General features: G+C 36.8%; 1 protein-coding gene across 1 annotated transcript in view; it reads right to left on the bottom strand.

Annotated features, from left to right (window-relative positions):
• Positions 1-10,816: 10,816 nt before the first annotated feature.
• The window catches only part of LOC139709678 (uncharacterized), a 30,770-nt gene continuing 25,485 nt past the window's right edge, over positions 10,817-16,101 (bottom strand). The window contains exons 3-5 of the mRNA XM_071621635.1: positions 14,916-15,014; positions 11,983-12,080; positions 10,817-11,140 (exon numbers count right to left, since the gene is read on the bottom strand). Coding sequence (XP_071477736.1) covers positions 10,817-11,140; positions 11,983-12,080; positions 14,916-15,014 — 521 coding nt within the window. The remainder of the gene's footprint in view (positions 11,141-11,982; positions 12,081-14,915; positions 15,015-16,101) is intronic.

Here is a 16,101-nt window from a genome sequence, read left to right as displayed (position 1 = left end):
GAGGTTGTGTTGTGAAAGGTGTCACAGTTTAACTCCCAAGGTGACACGTGACTGACCAGTCCGTCAACAACATCTAACGGGCAAGAAATTAACATTTTCCACGGCAGAGGAGCTGATGAGAGGAACTCAACCAGGAGCTCATTTGCTGGTATGAAAGAGAATGATTCTTCCCAGATGTTCCCTTTGTGATTCCCTGGTGAATTTCACAAGTGAACTCCTGAGTGATTAGTGTAGAGTGGGTGTAAGATGGAATTAGAAATTATTTTTGATATCGTTAATTGCTTTAATTGTAAGCAAATAGTACAGTGTCACTCAGTGTCCATATTGACTCACTAGGCGTTTTCACATCAGCCTGATGTTTCAAAATAGCGTGCTATTTTCTGACTTTGGAAATTAACCTGATCATGAAATAGCGTGCTATTTGATAATGTGAATACAAATTAGCGCGCTCACTTTATCGCTCTGATCGAGAAAATTTCTCGAGTCCAACTCGGGAAATTTCCGAAATAACGGGATAATTTGCGAACTAGGCGCTATTTGATAATGTGAAATTGCCTCAAGAAATTAGCGTGATGCATCCCATCATGCGTAGCGTGTGTGACCCGAATGATTGAGGCCAAACTGCACACAAATCATGAGTAATTTTTGAAAGTGCACACTTTACTGATGCTGTTTGCACATGCTCAGCTGTCGAATTAGCCCAAATTAACCCTCTTCAGGCTGATGTGAATAGGAAATGAAATAGCGCGCTAATTTGCGATCAAGAAAAATATCTCAAGCTTGGATTTTTATCAGGCCGATGTGAAAATGCCTACTGTAAAGTACATGTAGTATCCAAAACAGTGGAACCAATGATTTGCACAGTAAATCTCGTCGTGTACACGATTGGTAATAATCTTCATCGGGTGATTCTCAGTCGTTTATTGTTGTGAAAGATTTTTGTTTAGGTTTTTAGTAAAAATTATGCTGAAAGGAACGCATTTACTGTCCCAAAGGTATTCATAATAAAATTACGTTAAACATTCCTGACTATTGATTATACAAAAGTACAAGTACATATCTTGTACTACTTGTTGCCTATTGATGTGTATTTTCACAACCAATAGAGCTTTAATTTAAAAAAAAAATGCTAAGTAGGCTACTTCTAGCAATTTATTTTGAATGAAGGAGTGTGAGATAGTACTGACTTAAGTTTTGTACTCTCCACAAGACCAGTGGTCACACTTTTTTTTTTCCAGAGTCAAAGTCTGTTTTTGTCTGTTTCGAAGTGTTTTTCATATTAGACATCTCCATATTTTATTGTACAGTGTACTCCTGTCATAATGAAGTACTTTGGACTGGCAGTTTGTTTGTTTGTTTGTTTGTTTGTTTTAATAAGATATTCTAGTATAACTAAAGAGTGTAGTATATATAAAAGATATGTAGATGATAATTTTAGGACCCAAATTCTGATTTTATTGAAACAGGAATTTCATTATGACAGGAGTATACTGTACTTTGGATTCAAGTACCCAGTTACTTATGCTTAGTGATAATTCAGGAATTTGTTCCATGTGTAAAGAATCCTAATGTGCAAAAAAAAATAATAAAAATAAGTACATATACCTATAGATGCACATTAGATAAGGTGATGTTTACCTTACTTTACCTTATATTAAAGGGATGGTATAGTATTGGTAGAAATGAGAATTGGGCTTTTAACTTTTTGCAAGATACCAAGAACCACTTACGAAATAGTACCGAGCATACCATTCTACGAGGAATTCAAAGTTTATTTGATGAAAATTGGTGTTGAAATGGCTGAGACATCCAAAATCAAACTAAAACAAGTGACTATAATAAAAGATGGGTTCCATTATTAGGATTGCTCTGCTTTCGATATCTCAGCCATTTCAAGACCAATTTTCATCAAATAAATGTTGGATTTCTGGAATATCATGGTCTTTCATATTTCATAACAGCTTTCCCATTATCTCACCAGAAAATGTTGGAAACCTGAAGTTTAGTCTCAACCAATACTAGATGATAAATTTAACCTTATGTTACACTACCCTGCAACAGAAAGATTCAAGTTCTGGAAAAGTATTTTTGTTGTGTAACAAATGCACAGTATATGCCCTCATTATGTATCGAGGTATTATATACTGTGCATGTAAGTTAGTGATAGACTTTTATCATCGTATTGTTTGCTGAAAACTTAAACAGTGTACAATGTATATGTGCAGTTGATATGCTATGATTTTAATCAAATGTGAACTAAAATAAATTCGAATAATTTGATGAACTGTGTTCAGAAGTCGGCTTCTCAGATTTCTGTATGTTTCTACCTTAGATCCTAGGAGGCTAGTACAAGTGTGTATAGAGACATTTTGGCTATGATTCTTATTGACTAGTGTGTTTGAGGATTATCTTATGAACATTGGTGTTCAAATTTGATTCAGTAAGTGTGAATGGATTTTGTAGTCTTTTGCTCATGCAGCCAACCACTAGGATCTTTCAGAATGCATGTCATGGCATCACTTCTTAAAGAGGAAATCCACCCCAAAAATAAATAAGCTTCAAAAGAAAGAGAAAAATATTTCCTACAGAACGATACAAAAATGACAAAAATCGGATAAGAATTAAGGAAGATATGACGTTTTGAAATTTCACATTTTTTTCGGAAAACATTTCTTGACCATTTGTCATTTTTGTATCATTCGATTGGGAATATTTTTCTCTTTCTTTTGAAGCTTATTTATTTTTTGGGTGGATTTCTTCTTTAAAGGTATAGCACAATACAGCACAAATTAGTGTTGTAGACAGACGCAACATGACTTTAGGCAACACGGCAGGGTCGGAACAACTTCAGAGAATTTGCAGTTAGAAAGATGGACATAAGGTAACCTGTGCCCACAATGTCTTGTCATCATCACTTGTGTGTGTGTGTGTGTGTGTTGTGTGTGTGTGTGTGTGTGTGTGTGTGTGTGTGTGTAAGTGTATGTGTGTGTGTGTGTGTGTGTGTTGTGTGTGTACATATACAGTGGACTCCCGTTATAAGGAAGTCCTGGAAACTGGCAATTTTCTTTCATTATAGTGAAATTTCATCATAACCGTTATATTGAAATTTCATTATAACTGAACAAAGAAACGGTAAAAATACATAGAGTGGATGATGTTGCTGCCTGAATATTTGCTTCGATGTAACCGGAATTTCGTTATAACCGTGTTCGTTATAACATGAGTGCACTGTATGCCAATTTGCATTGAGGAATACTCGTGTGTATTTCGAGACATTAACACAGAGCTTGTAATGTATGTAATATATATATATATATATATATATATATATATATATATATATACCTGTATATATATATACCTATATATATATATATATATATATATATATATACCTGTGTGTATATATATGTGTGTGTATATATGTGTGTGTGTGTGTATGTGTGTGTGTGTGTGTGTGTGTGTGTGTATGTGTGTGTGTGTGTGTGTGTGTGTGTGTGTTCTTGTTTGCGCCTTGGCTTAAGGTTGTGTGTCCAGCAAAAGCACGTAACATATTTCACCAGCTCATTTTAGAGCCATATCGTTCAGTGTTGAAAGTATGATTGTGTCTGCACCTGTTCCCAATGCTAAAAGGTTAGTGTGAGCAAAAAAATCCTTATAATGATTCCCTGGGTCTTTTTCAATGATCACTTTCCCAAAAAAGTAAAACAGAAATACAGTATTGATTTACCTGGCTGTTGAATTATTTTGTACAACATACAACAAAACCTATTTTGAACGTAAACCAACATGGCTTTTGATTCAGTAACTTACAGAAGGGATGTGGTCTTATGATGATTATTTAGTAAATTTCCTGTTCCTCATCATTATGATATGATAATTCATATTTGGGGTAAATTTGGCGTACGGTAATCATTCATGCAAAAAGTTATTGATAATCGTAATCAAGGCACCACAGGGAAAGCGGAGCTTCATTTTCTCATCCATTTTAAACCGTGCCAATAGTACTAGTATTTCAATCGATACGTGTCAACTTCACTGCCCAGTGGTTTATATTTTGTCACGGTAATGTAGACTATACCGCAACATTGCGTCCATCTGGTATGTATACGGTTTTGTGAAAGATGGTCCAGTGTATCGCGGAAGTTGCTAATGTTTCCTATTAAAATGATTGTGGAGGGACGTTTCCAGGTAAAAGTGAAAATGAATATGAAAGGAAATCATCTGGGAAGGAAACAAACGTGTAGTAAATAACTTTTCTTCACTAAATTATCACATCACACATCGCATCGTGTTTACAGTCTTATAAAAATCACAGGTCATGCTACTCCAAATGTTCGAAGTTCCATTTATTTCTCCGTGAGAAATACATTACTAACATTAAGTACAAGTTATACGAAAAATTGCATGTTTATCCACGCACGTGCATATGCCTGTGTAAATATAGCCTATCAACTTACGTAAAAATATACGGGACCTATACACAACCTTACACATAGTACATGTGCTATTGTATCACTTAAGTATGTACATGGCACATGATCGAGATGGTAATAATGTATGTAGATTGCACGTCTAGACTATCGATTTAATTCATAACATAAAACAGTTGTGCCTTGAATATGCGCATCATACTCAAATAGGCTAGCTCAGACATAAAAGTAATAAATATACATCAGTGATATACAGTGTGTATAGATGAGTGCAATTCTAACGATATCCTTTTGCATGAAAACATATCCTGTGAATTAACTAGCACCAGTGAGCATACAATCATGTCCGAACGCGTAGAGTATACATAGGGATGGTCTGCAAGACTTTGGGGAAAAAAAGTGGGCGTTGGCGTGACATGTCAATAGAAGGTTTATGAGATTATACGTCAGCACTTTGCTGCGTCTGATACCTCAAATGAAAACTTCGATATAGTCAGATAGGCACACACGGCATCTTTATCAAATTGCTGCGATATTATCTTGTGCTGGCGATCATCTGGGTCTGGTCAGGGTTTATAAAAAATGCAAATACACGGCATTACAGAAAGTAGGTTGTACAAGGTTGATGGTACACGTGTGTCAGCAGATAGATAGAAATCACGGGGTAGATTATACGGTATTTAAATCACTGATCATTTATTGGAATCAATAACGAAGGTGTCATGATATGAAAGAGAAAACGTATAATCGGATGGCGAGCAGCATGTGAATACATACGTGTACTAGTATATTATACATATCCACATTAGGCAGGTTTGAGGCAGGAGACAGGTTTAGGCACGTGATAAAAAGATTCAATGAGGTAATGATAGTGCTTTGTATTCACTTGACTCGTAACTCATTCATTCAATTTTTTTTGCGTTTAAATCGGATTTATTGCTCTATGATAATACAGTGATGACAGCTGGTGCGACTACCACACATGTGTATTATAAATACACGAAATACGTTTACAAACACGACGTACTTTATATAGATAATTATTTCGTGTTTCAGTTATTTCACTTACGGTAAGACAAAATGATTCCGGAGTATGGTTCACAGTAAGAACACATCCTTCAGTGTTGCCTTATCTCAATATTTTGATGCCAAATTGAAGAATGCAGAATCGTGTTACATTGTTGTGATAGTGCATATAGTGTGAGTTATTATTTATATTATACACTGCACGCTGCCATAACCAATACCAGTTAATGATATTGTAAAATTACTTTTTCAAACAAGATTTTAGAGTTTTCCGGTACCAGAAATGACGCCTACACCCTTGCGTTGATATCAGTGGTTCCACATAATAATATGAAAGAAATATCTATAACAAATATCAATTTTCATTATCACTCTAGTCCAAGATTCTCATGCTTTCAAATTTCTGAATAGAGCACAATGTTCCTATACTCATTATAATTATGTGCTTTGAAGACAATTATGATGCACACTTATTCACGAATTTCACACTTCATTGAGGGAATGTACGTTTGAATCAAAGATCAGGTGATTTTGTTCATAAGCTTCCACATTCAGAAATGTTGTTAATTTTTGTCGTACAATGATCTACAGTTGTTCATCAGACTTCAGACAAAACAATGTACAGTGTATAGTACATGTAATTGCCCAAAGAAAAGTGCAATGAGTCTCCATCTTACATGAAGAACAAAAACCACATATTGACAGGCCTAAAATCACCCAATACGTATATGTATGTAATATGTACAGATATGTCTCAAAAAATATAAGCACATTGTTATGTCAATGTACCACTTACACTCATGTCTTTAACGTGCATAAAACACAGGCACACACAGGCACATATTCATACAAACACTCGCACGCAAATAAGTACACACACGCAAACACACACATGCACACACACACACACAACCATACAAAAGCAGGGATCTTCAACTCAGCCTTGTTTAGCCGTGTTCTCTAAATCGCCGTAATATTGGCAATGGAACTCATGAATTAGGAATGAAAAGTGGATTATCAATTCCAATGAGAGATATCCACGCCTTATGCGTTTACCACGTCACACACAACGTTTGTCACAGGCAGTCATATCGCACGCATTGCTGGTTTCATCTTCTTGTACAATGCCTGCTTGTGCGATTTGACATATTTTCCTGTCGGCATACAGTATTAAACATACAAACGGAGGATCGGCTTCTAATTGGTCAGCGTTGCCGTCTACTTGCCAAAGCAACCCATCTGGTTGGCCTATACAAGTATGCAACGAGCAAGACCCATCTTAGCGATCAGTATGCGTGTTATATAGTTATATGCTGAGATAATGAACCTTATTCTATCTCGCTGTCTGTTAGGCACATAACGTTGCGCTTTTCATCTGAATAATTGAAGTGATTACACGTAAAATTTTAATTGCATCAGTACTTCATATTGTGCTGAGTATTCATACACTGCCAGCAAGACAGTTGCAAACTACAGCTTGATGTTCTGATTGTTGTAGGTCTACACATTGACCAGAAGCCCCCGGCACAGAAAGGGTTAATTCATGTAGGAGATTGCAAGAACAAAGTTCTTGTTTGTTTCCTCGTTTGCTTGCGTGGGAAAAAAAAAAAGTTCATCTGATTCGCGTCCACATATCGCAACTGCACACGTAACAAATTCAAGACATTACGTATTACTAACGACACTTGTAATGTCTTCATGTTTTGCACAAGAAATGTCTGGCCATTGTCAGCCGTCATACACACGGTCAAGATTTGATCCGCGCTTAAGCAGAGCTCTCTGCCCCGCGGGTCAAAATGGATTTGTTTAACGAATTTGTTCTTGATGGTTTCTATCTACGGTAGATATGAATGTATATGTGGTGCGTATAGCAGGCGCCATTAGACACTACTTGGACTTTGTGACACCATCTCCAAAAAAAAAAAAAAAAAAAAAAAAGAGAAAGAAATGTCGTTTGGAAATAAAGGATCACAAAAACTATCGCTAAAAAAAATCCCCAGTTAGGATGTCTTTTGAGTTTTTATTTTGACGGTAAGTTGACCGTTCTGGATTCGCGACCTTATCAACTGCTAATGGGGTATTGCACTTGTGGCGGAATCGATCGGTTTCATACAATTTTATTCCTTTTTATGAAGACTGTAGCACGCACATCGAGCCAAATGGGTTTCCCAGCTAATTAAAATTTTCTCAGGAAGTATCAGAGACATTGATCCCATCAATTCATCCAAAAAAAAAAAGCATTTTCAGAAATCATTTGAAATGCCAATAATAGTGGTCGATCAATTATTCTTTGGCCATGAAAGTATTGAAAGTGCTGATGCACGAGAACCCTGTACCGTTCGGTGAAGTGAAAGATCAACTGGAACTCATCAAGGATATATAACTGTAGAATACATTTTATGAGCATGATCACTTTGTTGTTGTTAATTTTCATCAGATATTATCGCCATCACCTGTGGTGTTGTTTATAGATTTTAATTGATAATGTAGTATTCACATTCTTATTAACATTTCCTACAGAAAGTAGAATTATACATATTCATAGGAGTCCTGTTACTTTTCAAGTCGTGTTTTCTTCACCTTCAAGAGGAGGTTGTAAAAAAAACAGAGACACGAGTATACCTGTTCTTGGTCGGAATTACAGACTTCCTCCATACAAGTAAGAGCTCATCTATTCATGCCTCCCAAAACGTCGTAGGAGAAACCGTTAGCTTCTCTCTTGTGTCTTTTTTGTTCCTTTGTCTCAGTTAAACCATCGTTTATCAAAGGTATGTATCCCATCCAGTATCCTTGTATTGCCTGTCTTTAGTGCGTCAACTGGCTTTTATTATTTTTAATTATTATCATCATCATAATCATTAATTTATGTCACGATAATCTCAATATCATTGTTGGCTTCTCATCACTTTGATTATTATCTTGATTACATTTTGAACCAGAATAATTAAAAAAAAATGGTCTGACACAAAAATATATTTGAATCAGTTCAATGCTGCCTTAATTTGCAAAGTCAAAATCCAAGGAGTTGGTTCTATTCTCCATTCAATGCCGCATGGTAACGCACAGTGACTATCAAAAATGTAGAATATACCAGCTCGTATAGGATGCCACTGATACAGCACTTCATAATAATATTGATCGTTCCAGAATTTCGGTAATCTTACTTTCGTCTTCACAGCGAACAGGCCCCTAAAGAACGTAAAAAAAAACTTATTCACCAGACGTCACAGATATGTATTTTTCAATCCAGTCCAATTTTCCCGTCCGTACACACTAATCATAACAAGAATTGTATCTATTGCATAAGGCGAAGTTACCTTCTTTTTTTTTTCTTCTAACTAATGATAATGTCATATTTGCCTTCTCAAGACAGTGTTAAGTGTTTACGTGAAACCACACGAAGTCGAAGCATATGCGTCATCGAGTACTAAATGTCATTGACTGGCGGAATTTGAAATCTGTGCGAATTGTTTTTGTTTCAAAGAGTACGAGAAGAGTAATAGAAAATACATTGATCTCGCCTTGATGAAGAAAACTTATGCTTCCATGGAGATGAAGCCTAATAAAAGAGACTCACAGTACAGGTAATAAAAGCTCTCTCCGGGAAAAATGAAGCATGTAACTCTTACAGCGATTCCGAGGACCTTTAAGGTTTTCATTGTTGTGCAGGATGATGAATGAATTGTTTTGAACTGTAAAGCGAAGTCTATGAACGGTAATGGAGTGTGACCTATCTCAACATCTACAAGAAAGAGTGCTCGTGATGTTGAGAATTGATCAAAAGGCCATATTTTTTTGTGAGTTGTGATCAGAAGTAAAATTTCTGCCACTTACTGACGGACACTGTCTATTCTTGATAAAATGACATTTTACTGATGAACAATACAATATACTTCGCAAAGGGTGCACATTCAACAAGGGTAGTCTACACGTGCGACCGTGCTCAAATATTCTCACGGCTTTTCTCTTGTTTCATATCTGTTATCGAAGGAAGCAAAATTTGACAAAGAAAAAAAAAACACAATTGATTGGTTTATTGATGACTGATAACTAAAAATTCTGAATAACATCTTTTCTCTCAGCTTTCACGTCCATTTTCATCTCATCCTATAGGCCTATACCAAATGGTACCACCAAAATTAATATCTCCCATTTGTAATGTCCCTCTATTATCCAGGCAATTGCGCGAGCTTCCTATAAGTTATAGAAGTTAATAAGCCTTTTGTTAGCAAATTATGACGCCAATTGCCAATCGCGTCAATAGAAATAATTCCTGCAGTATGTGTCATGTGCACTTATGTTTGTATGTAGGTACGATATAAAATATGCGTGTATTGGTGTATGTATGTATGTATGTATATAATGTATGTATATGTGTACGAATATAATTGATAATCAACTCAACACATGCCTCCCCAGCCCCCGGAAAAAAAAGCGCGATTTTGTGTTCAAGAAGCTGGCAACGACCCGTTGCCATGCTGAAAGATTTATTGAAGGTTGGATAAATACTAATGACTACAATATGCCTCTGTCATCTGTAGACAATGCGAGCTGCAATCGCAAGACGTCAACATGTAGTAACGATGCCCTGAGGTTTGGGAGACAAAGGTCAGATTGTAAGCACGCTGTACATGTACTAGTATTGCGACAAACGCTAGAAACACGCAATCATGACGTATACAGTATCAAGCAGGTTTAAGTCTTATAAGTTTACGCGTAAAACGCTTTCTTTTAGGCACAACGTGTGCGTCAATCAAAAGATTTAATATCATCCAATCACTTCCCGAGCATGTGTACTGAGCATGTGTACTGTAATGGTATATATTACGAAAGTGTAGGATTATACAAATATGACTCCGTCCTCGTTACATATCTCACTTGTGCTAGTGTTTGTTGACTCACTGTTAGAGCACAGGTATCAAGTTGATAGCGTACTTCGCAGGCGACTGAGGACGGTATCACATTTCCGGCTCTCACGGGAGGTATAGGCCCTACGATGTGCCGATGGCAGTCGATCAAAATGCCTCTGACGGTGACTCGCTCACCTAAAGAGATGCATGGAACTGGTGATCATTTTCCTGTGCCAGGTATCTGTTTGGCGCAATGATACACTTCACTGCATGTGGCTGCTGAAAGGCCAAATGTCTACCTTTGTCCAACCACTTCCAAAGTGATCTTGTTATAAAGGAAGGTTTGAAAAAATTATTAGAGTATACTTGACCTGCACCAACGCCTGGACAATAAAAGTTATCCTAGCTGTTTTCTTTCACCACCCTGCCCTGATTCCCCATCACAAGATGATTCCCCATCACAAGATGATTCCACGTCACAAGATAATGAGAGTCCTCCGCAAAGACTTAGTCATCGGAGGGGGACTCGGTTTGAATCATTGGCTTATACATGTCGGACGAATTCCGGAAAGCTATGGTGCGCACAGGGGATTTGGGCGTGGTTGGGCGAGGCGACGATATGTGGTAAACTGGATCTCTGGATACTGGGATGGCGCCACGGGGGATGGGCGTGGTTGAGCGGGATATGATGGATCTAGGCGAGGCGGAATGAGGAGATGGGGTACTGGGTTTTCCATTTCCCGTGTCGTTCCCCCAGCCCACGTGGTGCTTCCGAGGGGAAAGGGTGGCGATGCGATCGACGAGCCAAAACGTTTCCATTTCCCCTTTACCCTGAATAGATAAATATGATAATTATAAAAGTAATGATACGCGTTATCACACAATCGATATTCAGTTTTTTTCCAAATTAAAATTCAAAATGATACATATAATCGTATATAGTATGTACGCATTCATTGAGCAGAAATTCGCAAGAAAAAAAATATCATTGAACTTTCACATTTTAGAATGAGACATTACATCACCATGATTACCTGGATGTACCGTTATTGCACTATCAAACAGTGCTCAATATTTACTCTGATGAGATGTAGAAAAATTCAGACGAGAGTAATAGTATAGTTCTTTTTGATATCCAAATAACGGACATTACATGAAGGATAGACAAAGTTACGGAGTTGTAATGTTTCATACGATTCCAGCGTAATAATTCATTGATGTTAAATGAACAAAGAAAATAAAAAAACCCTCATAAACTCGGGTTAAACTATTGTTTAGTTGCAAATGATTGCAATAAGCAGCAGTGAAGACTTTAAGGGGGAGGAAATTTGAAGTTGTCGAATTATTGACCTCCAAAACATGATATTTATGGGAATTCCGTGTGAGCAAACCATTTGGAGAACATTCTTTTGCGGAAAAGGCATCATCAACAGTTACTAATCACTGATCTTGATATTTTGTTTATCATGACTGTACTACTTTTTGCGGCGATATTTGAAGATTAAATCTCTAAACATCTTTTATTCAACATCCGATTTCGATGAAACCACTATATTGTTTTGTTCAAATCCAACTTGAGCACGGATTGGAATTTCGGCTCAATCATGGGGCTACTATGGTTCAATTGACACATGATTATGTATTCCCTCCCCCCCCCCCCTCCTCCTTCTCACCTTTATTGTCACGGTGCCTCTCTTGGTGACTTCAAACATTCCAGGAGAGTGGCTTTCTAGTTCCAACTTCGTAGTCTTGCTAATATGAATCTTCAGCGCTGGAAAAGACGAGGGGAAAATGTGCGCTGGAAAGTGTTAATGAAATAAGTTGAGTGCATGGCAGTAATGTTAAAATCATTTAAAGCCGTAATAGTCCAGCGGCGTGGTCAAATATCTTAGACCTATTAATCGGTCTTGTCTAAAACTACCTAATTTGGCTCACATGAATAAACTGATATATTATAATAAAGATTTGATTTTGAGCCCTTTGGAATTCTGACCAGGAGTGCTATGGTAGCCATTTGCCAATGGCCACTGTTCAGTACAGATAACCTCTGCTCCACATGAAATGTTTTGGTCTACAGGTAGGCCAAATGTGTGTGTAATGTGTGCATACATTGACTCATCGTCACACAAAGGGATAAGCAATATGGTGAAAAGTACATATTTGCAGCAGTTTTTACATATTTATTTAACCAAAAACTACACGCCCAACACCATTAATTAGAGACAGAAAACTTTCATTTTTTTTTTCAGAAAATGAATGTGGCAGCAAACACTACGGGCAGATAACAGGCCCTACTTACTATCCTATATACTTCAGTGTTGAAATCTTGAACTCGATGCGTGATAACATCGGAAAACACGCCATTATAAATCAAATTGATATGATTTACGAATGATGCATGTATAGGCATTATTGTTTAAACAAATTACGTAATGCTGCAATTGTGATGCATTTTCTGATTTACTCACTATCTCTTCGATACAATGTGGCGGTCATGGCTTTCATTGACAAATTTCAAAGGTGTTCAATATCCAGATTTGTTTAGACGGTTTAATTCGAATGGGTACCAAATTTAGTGCTTTTAAACAAAACTTAGTATATTCATGACATGGTAATCATTTCACTTTGCCGTTTGACTAAAATCACGTACATTAGGCCTATATTAAACTGTACATATCTCTTTGTCGTCCTTTGATATTCTGTATGTTGCAGTGCCGATTGGCACCAAAATTCCCATAGCACTGATGTGCATTGTCCAAAGTCCTTCGTTTATTAAGGGTTATAAGGTGTCGTTGAGTACCTAAATTGGGTCACATAAACATAACTTGTAATACCCCTACCAAATGTTATTGCATTTGTCAACAGAAGACACCTTGAAATGAGGAGATGAAAGTGTTATAGTTAGCATTCCCCTCCATTTCGAACAATGCTATTTTGGGAGAGTAATAAAAAACACAGTTAATAGTGTTTTAAGATTGTATTTCTATTCACAGTAGTTTCCTTCATTGCATTGATTTTGTGTAACTATGTGCCTGTAAAATATTGTAATGTAATGTATCTTTTAGAGAAATACAATAAAAATTCACTGAATACTATCAGCTCCATTCGTCCGTTTACTTGTTTGTTTGCTTGTTTGCTTGCTCGCTTGCTCTTTTCTGGAAACAAGCAGGCCTGCTTGTGAGTCTGACCTTTTGTTGTTGTTGTTGCCACCCCAGTAAAAAAAAGGAAAAAAAAAGAGCGACATCTTGTGTATTACGAACAACCTTGAGCACGCAGGACGTAAGGAACAGCGGTCAACGCGCCTTAACCCTATCTATAATGGTTCAGTTTTCTGGACATGTTGAAATTGAATTGACAGTGCAGTGGAGGGCCTAGCAAAACATGCAGTATCGATTTTAGAGAGTTGTGCAAAATATGATTTGGCCTGCCTGTTACTCAATGTGATGAAAAAAATAATGAATTTTCGACTCTATGATTGTGACGAATTTTATTCATCCCATGGGGCGAAAGGTCGTATTAAGGAATGACATTCAAATGATATATAATTGATGAATACATTTTTTATATCTTATTGGATTGTAATGTTTTGAGAACGGTTTTACTATTAGAAAGAAAAGGCCACGATCAATAAAATTCGGCAATAAGGGTGTAGTTGACTTATTATGCTTACAATGATACAATCTCAGAAATTCGAACCGTTGGATAAATGTGTACATACATACATTATATATATATATATATATATATATATATATATATATATATATATATATATATATGTATAGTACTGTAGCCAATACGTTTGCTCATGCTAATAAATATGCTTTAAAATACATCGCTAGTAAAGTTAATGTCAATACTCCTTCGCATTCTTCTGTTGCTACCATACAATTATATTTTTGCGTGATGTGCACTTTTAGACTGGACAAGAGATTGAAACCAATAGGTTGTAGTCATATCTGCGCAAGCCAATGATACGTCGACTTTTGTTACGTCGCATTGTGGTGATTTGTGAAGGGTTTCCTTTCTCCCACTGTTTAAATATTTCCCAACGCTCTCCGCCAAATATGCCCACTTCCGTGCCATATGTAACATCACGCAAACTTGTTTACACTATACACCGAGTGCCTCCTTGGCGCCACTTAATTCGACGCCACTTAAAGAGAGTTACAAAATAGTATACTAAACATACATTAAATTTGGCATATCGGAATGTCAGCTTAGTTTGAAATTGAATGGCAATTACATAGAATTGTTCATCAAGTTCATTCATCTAATGCCTGTCAGTGTTTTTCATCTCTCCTCAGCCGTAATCCCGTATTACTTTCCCGACATTTCTTCAGAATAATTATCCAGTATACGTTGAAACATGAAAATTAAAGATACGTTATGTTATTCCTACAAGCAATGTTCCTGCCCACTTAGCCACAAATGTCTACGTGATAAAAATATATAGTTAACATGCATGCCAATTTCTCCAAAACAGAAAACGGGATACTTGCTATGCACATTACAATCATCCCCTTAAACACTATATATTTTGATGAAGTTAGTTTTAAATCAAATGAACTTATAGTGAAAACATTAGACGTGGGATTTTTCTAACCTTCTCCACTTGATTCCATGCGTGAAGCAGTGTTGACGGTGTCGCCAAACAAACAATATCGCGGCATTTTCAATCCCACGACGCCTGCCACACAGCTGCCTGAGAACGACAGAAATCAAATACATCGTAATGCAGTATCGAAGATGCTATCGTATTGGAGTTTTTAACTTGAGAGGAAATGACTTTCTATGCACGATATTTCAAAAGTGGTATGCATAGGGAAAAAAAGAGAATGTACGTTGTATACATTTTCGCATTCAGTTTCACCCTGACTTTATGAAGTCCTTTTCAAAATACTGTCAATCAAGCTCGTCTTTACTCCTTGACGTGAAGTACATCATTTTGACGAGTCACTATGCAAACAGTGTGAGAAAACAGCATTTTTTTTCCTTTTTTTGTGATGGTTTTGGGCTGTGCATTCGTGCACTGATGATAACTATGTATATATGGCCCCGACAAACGACAATTCTGCAATGACGTAACATGCTCAATAAATGATTGCAAAAGATTCTTGCATGCCATATTATAAACTCTCAATAATCGTTGCTTGGCAATGCAAGAGGACACCATAAGCCTTATACATATATTATGTATAATATATGTATATATATATATATATATATATATATATATATATATACATATATATATATATATATATATATATATATATATATATATATGACATGTAGGCATGTGGGTGTACGTGTGTGTGTGATAGAAAGGGAAAATTTCTGTACATTAAATTTGGAACACAAGTAATTTTCTACACTTCAACATCAAAGCAGTGGACGAAAGCATCAACTCAAATGATGAACCAGAGGCACTTAATTCATTGTCGAAACATGGACATGGGAAAACGGGTGCACGTCACGAGTTAGCCATCCACGAGTCAAATTCATCCCACGAGTCATATTGCTCGCGTGTAATACGGCCCACTAGTTTTGTGCAGCTCACTAGTCATACAACTCACGATATAGACACTAATTGAACAAGGCCCGTACACGAGCTCGACAACAAGTATAATAGGTTCAAGAGCTAAACGGTCCACGAGCTAAACACTAGACAAATAAGGCCAACGATCTCGTCACTAGGCAAAAGAAAAAGGCCCGCGACGTCGCCATTTCACGAAGGACATAACTTACATAGGGCTAGTCGTGCTCTTGGGCCTAGTTTACTTGGTGTC

The sequence above is a fragment of the Diadema antillarum genome, unplaced genomic scaffold, assembly GCF_040938485.1.
Source record: "Diadema antillarum isolate AM-2024a unplaced genomic scaffold, OU_Dant_1.0 seq00001459_RagTag, whole genome shotgun sequence".
In the NCBI taxonomy this organism is placed as follows: domain Eukaryota; kingdom Metazoa; phylum Echinodermata; class Echinoidea; order Diadematoida; family Diadematidae; genus Diadema; species Diadema antillarum.
The sequence above is the reverse complement of the archived record's forward strand: the minus strand, read 5'-3'. Positions and strand labels throughout refer to the sequence as shown.